Source organism: Drosophila yakuba, chromosome 3R, assembly GCF_016746365.2.
Source record: "Drosophila yakuba strain Tai18E2 chromosome 3R, Prin_Dyak_Tai18E2_2.1, whole genome shotgun sequence".
Taxonomy (NCBI): Eukaryota; Metazoa; Arthropoda; class Insecta; order Diptera; family Drosophilidae; genus Drosophila; species Drosophila yakuba.
In genome coordinates this window covers 1938636-1954201 of record NC_052530.2, presented here as the reverse complement: position 1 = coordinate 1954201, position 15566 = coordinate 1938636, and the positions used below count along the sequence as shown (strand labels likewise).

The 15566-nt window shown below is 39.6% G+C and overlaps 1 protein-coding gene across 3 annotated transcripts in view; it reads right to left on the bottom strand.

Annotated features, from left to right (window-relative positions):
* Nucleotides 1-400: 400 nt before the first annotated feature.
* The window catches only part of LOC26535463 (proton-associated sugar transporter A), a 335879-nt gene continuing 320713 nt past the window's right edge, over nt 401-15566 (bottom strand). For all 3 annotated transcript variants that reach the window (XM_015189391.2, XM_015189395.2, XM_039375840.1), the window contains exon 8: nt 401-705. In XM_015189391.2, coding sequence (XP_015044877.1) covers nt 475-705 — 231 coding nt within the window. In that variant the 3' untranslated portion in view covers nt 401-474. The remainder of the gene's footprint in view (nt 706-15566) is intronic.

Sequence of the window (15566 nt, the reverse complement as noted above, 5' to 3'; positions counted from 1 at the left end):
TCTGTCCGTATGAACGTCGAGATCTCAGGAACTACAAAAGCTAGAAAGTTGAGATTAAGCATACAGACTCCAGAGATATAGACGCCGCTCAAGTTTGTTGATTCATATTGCCACGCCCACTCTAACGCCCACAAACCGCCCAAAACTGCCATTCCCACAATTTTGAAAAATGTTTTGATATTTTTTCATTTTTTTATTAGTCTTATAAATTGCTATCGATTCGCCAAAAAACTTTTTGCCGCGCCCACTCTAACGCCCACAAATCGCCCAAAGCTGCCACGCCCACACTTTTGAAATTTTTTTTGATATTTTTCCATTTCAGTCGAAAAAAAAATTCCTCGCATTCTCAATGAGTGAATTAAAGTCACAAACATTATATGTTTCAAGACTTCACAACAAATTTTTTAAGATAGGTTTAATATGTTTCAGTTTATTATTTCCTAAAATTAATTTAATATTTTTTTCAAAATATGCTTAAAGATCTAAATACATAATTCGTGTTGCGGACAAAGCTCCACAAAAACTAAAAAAACTGGCTGTACTAATAACAGCTGTTGTAGTTCCCGATATTTTTATAATAGTTCCCATACATAGGGATAAAAGAAATTGGGCTAAGAAAACCATGCTACTTATGATAGCTACATCAGTTCCCAATCCACGCAATCCTGATCCAAGTTTTGGTGCACCGTTTTCATCCAATCCAAACTAAAATGAGAACAACGAAAAATATTAAAAAATCTATATTTAATAAATCTTTGTTAAATACTTTCGCCGATGGGAAAATTTATTTTAACTTTTCTCCCAAGCAGGGCTGTGAACCAATCCGGATCAGAGTTTTAACAAGCAAACCGGACCTTTAGCCGAAGTGTGACGTATTTATGAAATATGGAATAAGACGATCTTTCATATTTACAAAATATCAATATTTGAGTATTTTTATACCCGTTACTCGTATGTTAAAGGGTATACTAGATTCGTTGAAAAGTATGTAACAGGCAGAAGGAAGATTTTCCGACTATATAAAGTATATATATTCTCGATCAGCATCAATAGCCGAGTCGATATGACCATGTCCGTCTGTCCGTCTGTCTGTCTGTCCGTATGAACGCTGAGATCTCAGGAACTACAAAAGCTAGAATGTTGAGATTAAGCATACAGACTCCAGAGACATAGACGCAGCACAAACCGCCCAAAGCTGCCGCGCCCACACTTTTGAAAAATGTTTTTATAATTTTTCATTTTTGTATTAGTCTTGTAAATTTCTATCGATTTGCCAAAAAAAACTTTTTGCCACGCCCACTCTAACGCTTACAAACCGCCGAAAAATTGTAAGTGTTCAAGACTCTTCTTAGCACTTCCACTATCTGAGTAACGGGTATCAGATAGTCGGGGAACTCGACTATAGCGTTTTCTCTTGTTTTAGGTCATATCTCTTAAACACTAAACACGCTAAATGTTCTCTGCGCCCTCCGATACGCATAATTGTCAAAAAATACCTTTTAAAATTGCACATATTTATAAAGGGTTTACGACCATTTGTTAGTTTTTCCATTTTGTGTATTCAGAATGTAGGCATTATTGTTATGCAGATATATGTCTAGTTGAAAGAGGGTGAACTATAACAATATCAAATATTAATCAGTCTCGATTTCAACCATTTATTAATGACATTCTAGAATTATATTTATTCAATTTAGACAATGATGATTTTTAATGCAGAGAGACAAAAGAGACACAAAAAGAGTGTAATCATAGGTTTAAGTTGTAATTACCGAATAAAAACTACTAAGCAAGCGGTGAAATAATATTTGGTGTTTTCTTTTTTTTCATATCCGACCTGCTGGAAAACTAATAAAACTGTAATAATCCAACATTTCAAGGAAACCATTACTCTCTTAGGAGCTTTTATTCATTTTAAGAAATCATAGTTATTTTACCGACGGCAAAAATATTCCACCTCGTTTTGTTAATGTACATTGTGCATGTTAAGTATGTTAACCGGCGACGGCAACGTCGGACAGTCCGCTGACCAGCACCGGCCTGGAACTCCGGATCATGATGACTTCGTCATACTTCAAAATGCAACTAATGATTTAATAAAAAATAATAACAAACAATTAATTATCAAATCCAAATTGTTTAAAGAAATAGAATCTCTTTTTGATGATTTTAAACATGTATTTATTGACCAAGATTTACCATTAAGAAAACATCGCATAAAACTTTTAACTTTTGACCTGCAAAATTGGCTATCATCAAAGACGGTGCCATTTTTATAATTAGTTACAATATTGTTAACAATTCCCACTTAAAGGGGTCATTTTTAATAACATTCAACGGTACAACCACAATAAAAACATTTCATATACCAATTTAAAAAGTAAAATTCTTGAATACATAACTACAAACCATTTTACAGATTACGAAGTATCCGGTTACATACTGTCAAATATCTCGGATTTCTCTCTAGATAATGTTAACATTCTAAATTTCTTAATTAAAATAAGTAATACCAATATATCACTTTCTTGCATATTATTAATTTTAATAATTATACCCGTTACTCGTAGAGTAAAAGAGTATACTAGATTCGTTGAAAAGTATGTAACAGGCAGAAGGAAGCGTTTCCGACCATATAAAGTATATATATTCTTGATCAGGATCAATAGCCGAGTCGATCTGCCCATGTCCGTCTGTCCGTCTGTCTGTCTGTCCGTATGAACGCTGAGATCTCAGGAACTACAAAAGCTAGAAAGATTCGGCATACAGACTTCAGAGACATAGACGCAACGCAAGTTTGTCGATTCATGTTGCCACGCCCACTCCTACACCCACAAACCGCTCACAACTGCCACGCCCACACTTTTGAAAAATGTTCTGAAATTTTTTCATTTTTGTATTGGTCTTGTAAATTTCTATCGAACTTGTTGCCACGCCCACTATAACGCCCACAAACCGCCAAAAACTGTCAGTTTTAAAGACTCTCCTTCGCACTTCCAATAGCTGAGTAACGGGTATCAGATAGACGGGGAACTCGACTATAGCGTTCTCTCTTGTTTTGTAGTTGATTACTACATTAATAATAAAATTTAGAGATTTTATAATTGTAACCAAACCAAAACGGCCAGAACTAGATAAACCAAATAATGAAGAAGTATTTTTAATAGAATTAAATGAGCGTTTAAACGAAATTCGTGATGAAGCGGGACGCGTCATTTTAGAAGGGGAAGAGTTATCCAACCCGCAAACATAGCACTCTATCCCATTTTATAAACCAATTTTAAATTTCAATCTAGGAGGCATATCCTTTGTCTTTGCTTTTGTCATTGCCTTTGCCAGTGCTTAGCTACCCGCTAAGATTAATAATCAAACTCTTAGAAACACATCTTCGGCTTGGAGACCAACCCGTGGTCAACTTATTGCGCTTCAATTAAACTGCATCGGTCAGCATAATTGAATTTCTCAACGCAGATAAATAATTTAGGCATCAAGCTTTTATTCTAAACATAATTGAAAGTTCAAGAAGTTTCAAAAGAAAAGCTTCTGGCCGACGTTGATTGGATCGGGATTGAGAATCCAAAGAGCAGTATGTTTTGAGATCGGATGGAGAACGATCTAAGATAAAATCCGATAATAGTATCTTGTAATATTGTATAGGCTTAAAAAGTTTATCACCAATTTACTAAAATATTAAAATTACATATTTTTTTTAATAACTTTTTAACAACAATTTTATAATAATATAATGACAAGTAAATGGGCAATAAAGAATACTAATAAAAGAGGGGCAACACATATTTTTATACCCGTTACTCGTAGAGTAAAAGCAAAGACATTATAATAACAAGATGCGTAACGGCCATACATTGGTTTTGCACTATGCAGCCACTTTTTTGGTGACGACCAAAATTGCTCTCTTTTCCCTCGCCTAAAATCGAAAGCGTTAAAATCTAAAAATAGAATTGTCTTGCTTGTATGAGTAAAAACAATAAAGGAGATCGTGTGCATGTGTGCGTGCTTATGCTAGAAGACGATTTTAGGGCCGAAATTAATTTTGATCTAAAAAACAAATTTGATTAATGTTTTGGTCATTATACCCGTTACTCGTAGAGTAAAAGGGTATACTAGATTCGTTGAAAAGTATGTAACAGGCAGAAGGAAGGGTTTCCGACCATATAAAGTATATATATTCTTGATCAGGACCAATAGCCGAGTCGATATGACCATGTCCGTCTGTCCGTCTGTCCGTCTGTCTGTCCGTCCGTATGAACGCTGTGATCTCAGAAACTACAAAAGCTAGAAAGTTGAGATCAAGCATACAGACTCCAGAGACATAGACGCAGCGCAAGTTTGTCGATTCATGTTGCCACGCCCACTCTAACGCCCACAAACCGCCCAAAACTGCCACGCCCACACTTTTGAAAAATGTTTTGATATTTTTCCATTTTTGTATTGGTCTTGTAAATTTCTATCGATTTGAACCGCCCACTATAACGCCTACAAACCGCCAAAAACTGTGTTTAAGACTCTCCTTCTCCCTTCCACTAGCTGAGTAACGGGTATCAGATAGTCGGGGAACTCGACTATAGCGTCCTCTCTTGTTTTTGATTCGAAACTCTTATGGTTTGAAAGAAGTTTTTTATACCCGTTACTCGTAGAGCAGTTCTTACCACCCATAATTGCGCGCTTTTTTAAAAATATCAAAATTAAATATAAACAAATAATTTAAGTGAATCTTGCATTTTAAATACTGAAAATTGGTAATTTTTATACTAGTAATTTAACTAAATATCTATAGTAAATAATTAAAACGTATACAAAGTAAATTACTAAAACTACTGTGATTTAAAACAAAGAATTTTCAAAAAAAAAAAATTACATTTAAAATTTTTCATAAATATAATTCATAAACTAAAATATTATTTATTATTAATATTTATTGCAAAATTGATTTCATTGGTGCACGAAGTGCGGACATAAGCACCGAAGAATCATTGACCTCTCAAGACAACAACTCAACGTTGTTAAAGTTCAAGAGCCAGAGTCGTGCGCAGGCACGATACACAGCGAGCTTTTGCTCACACACACTATCGAGTCCACGAACAAGCCCGTGAACTGATTCCAGAACCAAATTATTTTGGAAACGCAGTTTTATTCTGTTTGGGAATAAAATACGACACTCAACCACGAAGTTTTGGTACTGCAAAAAAAGGATTACTGATATATTTGCGGCAGCGGAAAGGAAAGAAATCCTTATCGCAAAGCTTAACTGAGCTCATAGGGCGGCCCAGCTTAAAATCTATACTGTTATGGACAGCCATTATAAAAAGTGTTAGTCTCGACCAATCTATTTAATTATATTGCCATTTCAGCTCAATTCTCAGACTATAGACAAATTGATGAGCCAGTAGCAGCACAGTCGAAGAAGGTCCGCAACTTTGCTGAACAATCTCCGGATAAGTTTGCTTTACTGCTGGAATTGACGGTTGATATCCTCCTCGGTCACGTAAAGGTCCGCAACTTTGCTGAACAATCTCCGGATAAGTTTGCTTTACTGCTGGAATTGACGGTTGATATCCTCCTCGGTCACGTAAGTTTGATAAAAAAACACAAATCGACCTGGTCTCAGATTGGAGCGATAGAGGTATGCCGAACTCGTATATCTTAACATAATTTTTCTTAAATGTTTCAATAATTGGATTGATGGATAGGTTGTCGTTCGGAGCCGACCATTAACCTCTTTGAGCGTGTCGTCAGGTGTTTGGGCTGACTTAATTGCTTCTCCGCAATGGTTTGGGTCACAGTGGGCTTGGAGTTTGTTTTTTAACAGGTGAATTGAAAAAAAGTGATTGAATGGAGCTATGCTACATTAGGGCGAGATATTGTTAGAGTCCCACAAGTCGGAGAAGATTGCAGAGCACTTCCTAATATTGTGTAGCATTATAAACACGGAATCACTGGAAAATTTACTAAAAGTGAAATTTATATAAAAAAAATTTCCAATAAAAGACACAAAAAAAACCACAAGAAATTAAAGTGTTTGATGAATCCCGATTCAGTGTCTCTCCAATAATTTCAGTGACGACAAACTGTTTATATTACAAATCAATTTCAGTTCACAAACACACACTTCTCAAACCGCTTTTAATGACACTAATCACCTAACTAACTTACATACTAACAATGGTCAATGGTCAGAGTTGGGACGTCAAGCTTCTACAAAATCTTCAAAATTGATCTTCATATTTAAATGGAAATGTTCCAACCGCTCAGAGAGTTTGTTTGTTCGTCCCACCAAATTTAAGATTTGTGTGATTGCCCGACCAAAGAGAACACAGATTTTCAGATTTAAAACACCTTTATTCAGTGACGCTTGATGCGTGTCGTCGTTCTTCGTCGTCCTTCCTCGCTGGGCCCGCGTCGCTCTCGACGGCGTATCCGCGCCGGCTCGACTGGGCTTAGGATGTTATGGGGCAGGGTGTATCGTCGGTATCACGGTGCGTCCTCTTTGTGCTTGTCCAAAGTCCGAACCGTTACCGTTCGACCTTTGTGCCCTTGGCTGGCACGAGTCCAAGCTCCTGCGCGGTACCGTTAGTTTACGGTGCGTCCTCTTTGTGCTTGTTCAACGTCCGTACCGTAACTGTACGACCTCTGCGCCCTTGGCAGGTTCGAGTCCAAGCTCCAGCGCGGTACCGATAGTTCACGGTCTCTCCGTTTAGCCGGGGCCCAAAGTCCATTATTTCCCGTTTGACGTGACCGGCCTTGACTCCTCTCGCATTTCAGCCGTCTTCTCCGTTGCTATGCCGATCTCCTGCACCCGGATTTGTGGGGAGTTTTAAGGCTCCTCAAATGATATTCTAGATAAATGCATCAGCTTCAAAGTATTGTACGTATATTACAAGCCGAATACAAAAATCTATACAGTTTCAATGGCAACATGTATTATCAGGTAACCCAGCGTAAGCGATCAGTTGAAAGTTATTTAGACTTATTTATTATATTTATAGGTATTTAGTACTTAGCACTGCAGTAAAATACTAGTGGATTTTCAGTTTTACCGCGGCGGTAGCGATAATTTGGAGACCTTAGGGAAGCGTCTGTTAAAAGGACAGTCATCAGCCATCAATATCAGATAAATCATTATTGACATTCAACTAGCGAAACATCGTGATTATGGAAGTCTGAGGCATCCTCAATTTCCGGACTCAACGGCTATTCAAGTGCATGTTTTGCGACTTAAACATCCAGGCAGTGGACATGAAATGCCTTTAGGAAACAAATTCTTAACTATGTCGCAGAAAGAGCTAGTAAATAAAGTTAAATTGCCGGTGATGAATTTACCGACGTGAAGGATAGTGAAGACTTATTCTGGCAAGGACGACCTCGTACGAGTAATATATTTAAAACCGTAATTAGGCATGTTTAAGCGACCAGTAATTCGACTTGCACCGCTTTTAAAGGAACAGCTACCGGCACAACGTCCTTCAGCTGAATCATCAAAGAGCGTGAAACAGAGTGGCTTGGACAAGTTTATTTTATAACAACGTACAATATACCTCGTTGGTAAGCGTGATTTGGAGTTTGTTAACTTTTGTCTTATTGGATTTTAAAGCGGTGAAAAATATTGAGGACCACCACCATTTTGTAGAGCAGCGCGATGGCAATTTTAATTCAACTACTTTAACTTCTATCTTTAACGTTAGCCCCGGATGATCACCACGGTCCAGCATTCGATCGTTTGGCCTAAGCTAGTTTATCGTAGTAACATCACGAGACATAAATGAAAAGTAAAACCGAAAGTAATAAAGTCATTGAAATTTAAGAATGGAATTTCAAATAATTTTGATTTATTACGTATTTCTTGCCAAATTTAAAAGGAATAATGTATTACAATCACGTCGAAATTACTTACAGATTTAACATTCATTTGTAAATATAATTTTAAATGATGTTAAGGATTTTCTAATAGGGTAAATCCAAACTAAGCTTTGTAATTTCTTATTGTTTACGCCAGAAGGGCGCGAGTTCTGGCCGGCAGTGTGAGCGGACAGCGCTCGTGCACGAGCTTTCGCTCCTCTCCCTCCGTTTCTCGCTCCTTCCAGCCGGCAAGCTCACCACTCCGCGGTCCCTCTGCACCCTTTTTGTTGGACTTAAGATTACTATTAATCCATCCACCAGATAAGTACGATTTTATTTTCCATTCTGTACGGCGTCGGCAATTTCCTTTTTCCGACGGCGTTTATTCTCATCTTCCATCCGATTCCTGAATTCAGTGAGGACTGATAGATAAATATATACATATGAACATTCGCCCAGCCGAACTTTGCCAATATCAGTTCCCTACTTCGTCTCACTATGATCCGCTGGTGTCCAAGTGCACAAATCCACATTCCGTAGCTAAACTGTTGTTTTTATGTTTGCCTTCAAAATTAAAAAAAAAATACACACAATTTATTGAAATTATATTTCCAAAAATATTTAACCGTATGTATATTATTAAAATAAATAAATATACACAATACAATCCAAAAATTATATTAAATTTTTGTAAATAATAATAATCCACACGAACTTTACATATTTAAAAAAAAATATTATAAAACTAATAAAATAAAGATACGAAAAAAAAATTTTAAATTCAGTTTAAAAAAAAACCCTTCGATCAAAAAAATAAATAAATAATTGTTTCGACTTACGTACTTATTACATATAATAAAAAATATTTCCATTTTTCTCATAGCAAAATAAAATATGATGCGACTCCGCCCGGCGATCTGCTTGCGTTCACTTTCTTGTTCTTAACTCTAAGGAAAAACGTGAATTCCACACTTGTTTTCGGCCAATTATGAAATACAAGCAATTGTTGCAGTAGGCCCAGCTGACCAAACAGCTGAGAGCGCTACCAACCGATCGCTGAAAACGCAAGGGTTGCCCAGCTGATAGTGCGCCAATCCGATCGAACAAACCAAGTTGCCGTTTGGTGCGAAACGCCACTACCGCCGGCTTCGATATGACGAATTCGGTGCCAACAGCTGGAGAGCAAAGAAACCAAAGCCCAAACGAAGTCTGAAGAAAACTTCCGAGCTGTGTCTAAGTACCTGGAGGAAATAAAAAGGAACTACTACACCTACCAACTAAAAAGCAGCAAGGGGCTGCAAGTTGTATTAAAAGGAATAGAACCTGACGTCGTTCCCTCTGAAATTCAAGAAGTCCTTAAAGCCAAAGGCTTCTGTGTCAAGGTCGAGCTCGAATGAGAACTTAAAGAAAAACGAAGTGCGCCCGATCTACAAGCTGCAGCTCCTACTGCATCGCAGGATCACCGTGGAAGAACCACACAAACGCAACGGCCCTGTACAATGTACAAACTGCCAGGAGTATGGACACAAAAAGACATACTGCACACTGCGGCTGTCTGCGTAGCCTGCAGAGACTTCCACAACTCCGTAAACTGCCCGCAAATAAAGAAGACCCCTTAAAAAAAAAATGTGGCACCTGTGGGAAAACCATATGGCAAACTACAGAGGCTGTTCGGTCTATAAGAAGTTGAAGAGTCGCGTCAACAAAATACGCAAAACGCGTATCATATCCCAAAAAGTACCCCAGACATATATTTCGGCAAGGCAGCCAGATCTTCATTCCGTCCGCTAAATAAAGGAAGCTCTACGAAAAGGCATGGAAAATCCACAACAGGCACACTCAGAAAACGCTCAGCAGGTCCCAAGGCAGCAATTTGGAAACTATGCTGGTTACCACCATACCAAAGTATGATGGAACTCATGTCGTTTATAAAAACAGCTATGCAAACCCTTGTCCAGAACCAGAACATGGTGATTTAGTTGCTTGTAGCACAACAGTCCAAATAATAAATGGATAAACTACGTATTTCCATGTGGAATGCCAACGGCATTTCACGACATAAACCTGAAATAGCGCAATTCCTAAATTCAAATCACATCGACGCCATGCTGCTGGTTGAAACGCACCTCGCTGGGCGATATAACTTCCATATAAGAGGCTACACCTTCTACCGCACAGATCATCCGGAGGGAAAAGTCCACGGCGGAACCGGCATCTTAATCAGAGAACGTATCGAACACCACTTTCACGAAAGGTTTGCAACAAATTACTTGCAAGCCACGTCCATAAAAGTGCAGTCAGGAAACAACTTTATAATACACTTATAAAAGTGAGCAATAAACTGCACTACGTTTCTCCTGGTAGCCCCACATACTGGCCTGCAGACCCCAGAAAGATCCTAGATCTAATTGATTTCGCGGTGACAAAAAACAACACACGCGATCTAATAGGCGGCCCTCCCGGATCTCTCATCTTACCACTCGCCTTTGCCGATAACCCTTCTTCAACGCCCAGAAATTACGGAAATTATAGGCTGACGTCGCAAAACACAAACTAGATGAAATACAGAAAGTATAAGTACTCGTCACAGCAGCCAGGATCTCAACACCAAAACGAAAGGATGTTGAAACTAAGATGTTCAAAACCAGCCTGCAAATTGAAAAGCTGGTTCTGGAAAAGGAGCGTCTGCGACGGGGGTGGGAAACCAGCAGATTGCCATGCTCAAAACAACGTCTTAATAAAGCCACCCGCAAACTAAACCGGACTCTGAAGCAACCAATATAGTAGCCGAAACATTTGCTTTATATCTCAGAGGCGTCTTTCCGCCGAACCCCTCAGCAAATGCACATGTTCTTCCCCATGTTCTTCCCATGCTCTTCCCAATTGGAACCTGCCAACTTCATTTCAGCCGAAAGAGATCACAAAAGTCATTAGAGAACTAAACCAAAAAAAGATCATTGCGGCGACCCAATAACTACAAAAATGGTAATGGAACTTCCGTACTGTGCGGTTGAGGGCATCTGTAAATTCTTCAACGGAATCATAAGCCTCGGCTTCCCAAGTATAAATAATGATATCTAAGCCCGGAACGCATCAAACGATTCCATCATCATACAGGCCAATAAGTTTATTATCATGCCTGTCGAAATTATTTGAAAAATGCCTTCCAACGCGCATAATACCACATATGGAAGCTCACAACATTATCCGAGCCCATCAATTTGGCTTCAGAGGAAAACACGGAACTATCAAGCAAGTCAAAAGAATAACATCAGAGATTCGCACAGCCTTCGAGCGTTAAGAATATTGCAGCGCGATGTTCCTCGATGTATCTCAAGCATTCAACCGCGTCTGGCTCGAAGGACATGCATAAAATTTAAACACACTTACCTGGGTACTCATAAACTCCTTGAATCTTACCTCTACAACAGAGCCTTCGCAGTGAGGTGCAATACAACCATATCCGACAACTACCCCATCGAATCTGGAGTCCCTCAAGGCAACGCACTTGGGCCAACTCTATACGTCCTCTATACAGCGGATATTCCCACGAGTGACCGACTAACAATATCCACCTTTGCTCACGACACTGCGATTCTTAGCCGCTCCAGATGCCCAGTCGGTGCAACAACCCAACTCGCAAACTACCTCATGGTAGTCGAGAAGTGCCTATCTGACTGCCTTCACAAAAGTGCTAGCACATAACGTTTACTCTTAACAGACAAACTTGCACTCCGCTCTCCCTGAATAGCATGCAGATCCCACAAGTTAAAGAAGTAACGTATCTCGGCATCCACCTCGACAGACGCCTAGCATGGCGTAAGCATATCAAATGCAAAAAAGTACACTCGAAACTAAAAGCCAGCAGCCTCCACGGGATCATAAACGCCCGATCGCCCTCCTGTCTGAACCAAAAGGTCCTGCTTTACGCATCCACTCTTAAGCCAATCTGAACGTATATCTCCCAGCTTTGGGGGACCGCGAGCAAAACCAACATAGACATACAGCGCGTTCAATCCAAGATCCTGCGAACTATCACTGGAGCACCATAGTATATGCGAAACTAAACACAGAAACCTCGGCATTCTCGCAGTAAAAGATCAAAAAACGCAAATCCCATTGCAAGGGCCTTGATTCGGGATTCCAACCGAACCCGCTTTCAACGTACCGACCTTCCAACCCAGCCATAATTTGTCAGGGCCATTTCCACAGTTACAGTCTATATTAGTGTCCAAGTTACGGGGTTTAGACTGCCACCCGCTCTCCGCTCCCTCTTACGCTCTCTCGCTCTTCACCACAGAGTCTCCAAGGAGTCTCCGCTGCGCTTGGGAGAGCCTAGCTAATTACAATAAGCACCAGTGTAAAAACTATTACGAACGATTAAACATACGCCCGGACGCGCCCGCGCAACTAAGAAAATTCAAGTGTTCGCCCTTTCGTGTGTTTTCTATTTCAGCCGATTTGGAAAATTCCAGGACAGCAACCCCCATCACACCCAACATATTTGATCCATTCGAGCCAGATCACCTGGATTTTTAAGTTTGTCCACCAGCGAACAAATTACAAGATAAGTACGAAATTTCCATTCCTTTTAATTGCCGGTCTGCAGCAAAAGGTTCTAAAATTCAATTTCGTTCAATTTGCTGTAAGATTTATTGTCAAATCTAACGGATTTCTCCGACAAAAGGCAATTAAAGAAAAGTACTTATTCATTCCCACGGCGCCGCCATATTACCCACCGTTATCCGTTCACCCTCATTCGTGAAAATTTCTAAGTCCAAATTTCCGAATGTATTTAAATATTCATCCAGTCCGAAAAGTGCAAAATTCCAAATGTGAAAAAGTGAAAATAATTTGTGCCAAGTTCAGTGAAAATTTCTAAGTCCAAAGCTGCAAAAGTTCCAAAGTTTTTTTTTTGTTTTAAATCCGCAATCCACTTAATACAATTTGCTTTGCTAACGAAAAATACAATAACGAAACAAACAACTTATACCCCCTGGCCATTCCAAATAAAATATTAATTAAACATTTACCCATATATTACATATATCACATATATATCAACATATATTACATCAACATATATTACATCAACATATATTACATCAACATATACTACATCCATATACATTGCATATATTACATCTACATATATCACATATACATTACATATATTACATCCACATATATTACCGACATACATTGCGAATATAGTCTGCATTCCTTTTAAACATATACCACAGTGTAAATTGTTTCCCGTCGTCAAATCCAAACCACAAATAAAATTTATTCCAAGTGCCGACGCGGAAAAGGCGTTTTGTTTACCATCAATTTTTTCCGTAAATTTCCAAATTAATTTCCGAGCAATAAATTAAAAGCGGTTTTTTCTGTTTTTTTTTTTTTAAATAAATTTTTCAATATTTATTAAATTAAATTTTAAATTTTCAAAAAAAATTTAAAAAAAAAACTACAAGACAATAATTTTTTTTTTCATCCATATATAAATAATACGACCGCCAAATAAGTCGTTCACCCGACAAATATTTTTTCCTGTATTGCTTGGATATTAATTTGTGTTTGTTTTAGAAGTACTTACAACGCGGAGAAAAGACTCCAATTCCACCATTCCATTTTCTCCGTTTCCAGTTGTAAACAAAAAAATAAAATTTTCTACGTTCTAATTAACATTTATTTCACCGTGTTCAACATTCCAAGTGTTCCAACCGTAAATCAGGGTGACCTAATTACCATAAATCACAGGCCATTTATACAATTCGCTGTTCAATCCGAGTCACCTGTCCAATTAGTCGAAACTACGGCGTTTCCACTTCGTAAATTTTACATCACTTTCTCACCCATTACATCCTATACGGTCTTTTTCCGCTGCTTTATACCGTTCAGGACGGCAAGCTTAAATTTATTAAGTGCAGTCTAAGCAATCTGTCTACATTTTCAAAAGTGTGACCGGGCTCCAAAACCGCTTCCCTTCCATTTCGCATTTTTTCGATTATGCCCATCGATAACGATAAGAAGAAATTGTCCGCTGACAAACCCAGGTCTATTTTTTCACCACAAGGGCCCAAGAGTCCAAGAATCCCAAGCATTTCGGTGAAAACGCCTGCGTAGATTTCCGACGACTCTGCTACTCCATCCAAAGCCACAGTACAGTGCACACCTAAAAATATGGCTGCTTCCGATCTAGCGCTAGCCAAATTCATTTCGGTTTCTGACCGCTTAAGCGAATTTGAGGCTCAGATTAACACTCCGGAATCCGCAGCTCCAACCGTCACGATGCTCAGCGTCCGTCGCGACCAATTCCGAAACCTATGGGACAAGGTTGAAAAGGAATTCGACCTCTGCTCAGAGTGCCTTGTGTCAGCAGACACATGCCTGCGGCAGCAGGCAACATGCCTATTCTCAGGGCTAAATACAGTTATTGCTATTCAGTCAATGAAAGGTGTGTTGCCCAGCTCGTTGATAAAATCGAGCAGGGCACGTCTCAGTCCATCCCAGCCGCGTACGCTGCGCCCCAGGCCTACATTTCCTCTGGCTGTCGGTTGCCTCCATGCGATACAGAAGTTTTCGCAGGCGACTATCTTCGCTGGCCGACTTTCCGGGATCTTTTCACAGCCATTTTTATCAATAATCCACGGCTGACTCCGGTTGAAAAGTTATTCCATTTAAATGCCAAAACAAGTGGCGACGCGCATGCCATCGTTTCGATTTCGCCTCTCACCAACGAGGGTTTCCGCTCTGCGTGGGAAAACCTAATAGAGCGTTTCGAAAATAAACGATTGTTGGTAAACAGTCAATTGAAAATACTGTTTAATGTGCAGTCGTAACCACAGGAATCTGGGGCGGCCTTGAAGGTACTGCAAAGTACTGTTCAAGGTTGCTTGACTGCCTTAGAACTGTAAGGCATCAACACTGAGAACTGGGGCTGCCTGCTGGTATATCTGTGTTCATCCAAGCTCCCGAAGATAACTCTCTCCTTATGGGAGCAGTCGCTCCACAAGAAAGCCGACATCCCGACATGGGCCGAGCTGAGCACCTTCCTCACAGTACGTCATCGAACCCTAGAGGCCATCGAGGCTCCTTTGCAAAGGGACATCAGCTTCGTGAGTGCAAAAGCACGCACAATTTACTTGCCGTGGCCGGCATCACACGTTGTTGCACCGAAACAACCCCTTTTCCAGCAATTCAAGCCCTTTAAATCCTGCAAGGCCAATTTCCGCTAATCAGGCCAATTTCGTTCCAAATGAGCAGGCCGGTGTTCAAAATTATTTCGCCACGGGCTCAAGAGCTATCCTCCTTGGCACTGCCGTAATCAATATTTCCCATGGATACCCAAGTAGATTCTAAGTACTCCCCTTATGTCAATGTTCCCCCACATAAAATTTAATTATTGTCCAATAGGACAGATTTTAAATAGATAAAACAGCTATACCAAAAAAAAAAAAAAAAATATTTCCCATCTTGGCACTAACTCAGCACTCAGGCTTAAGCCAAACAGTAGCCGCTCAGTCCAAGAAGCTTTGCAGTTTCACCATCCGATCTCCGACTAGGCCCGCGTTGCAGTTGGAGACAACGGCCTATGCCCTCCCTCAACTAGCCGGAAATCTGCCTTCCTACCCAATTCCGCAAAATTCCGACATTCTGCCTTCGGTGCTTCTGAGTGGAGCAAAATCCAACATCTGTGGCTCTCTCTT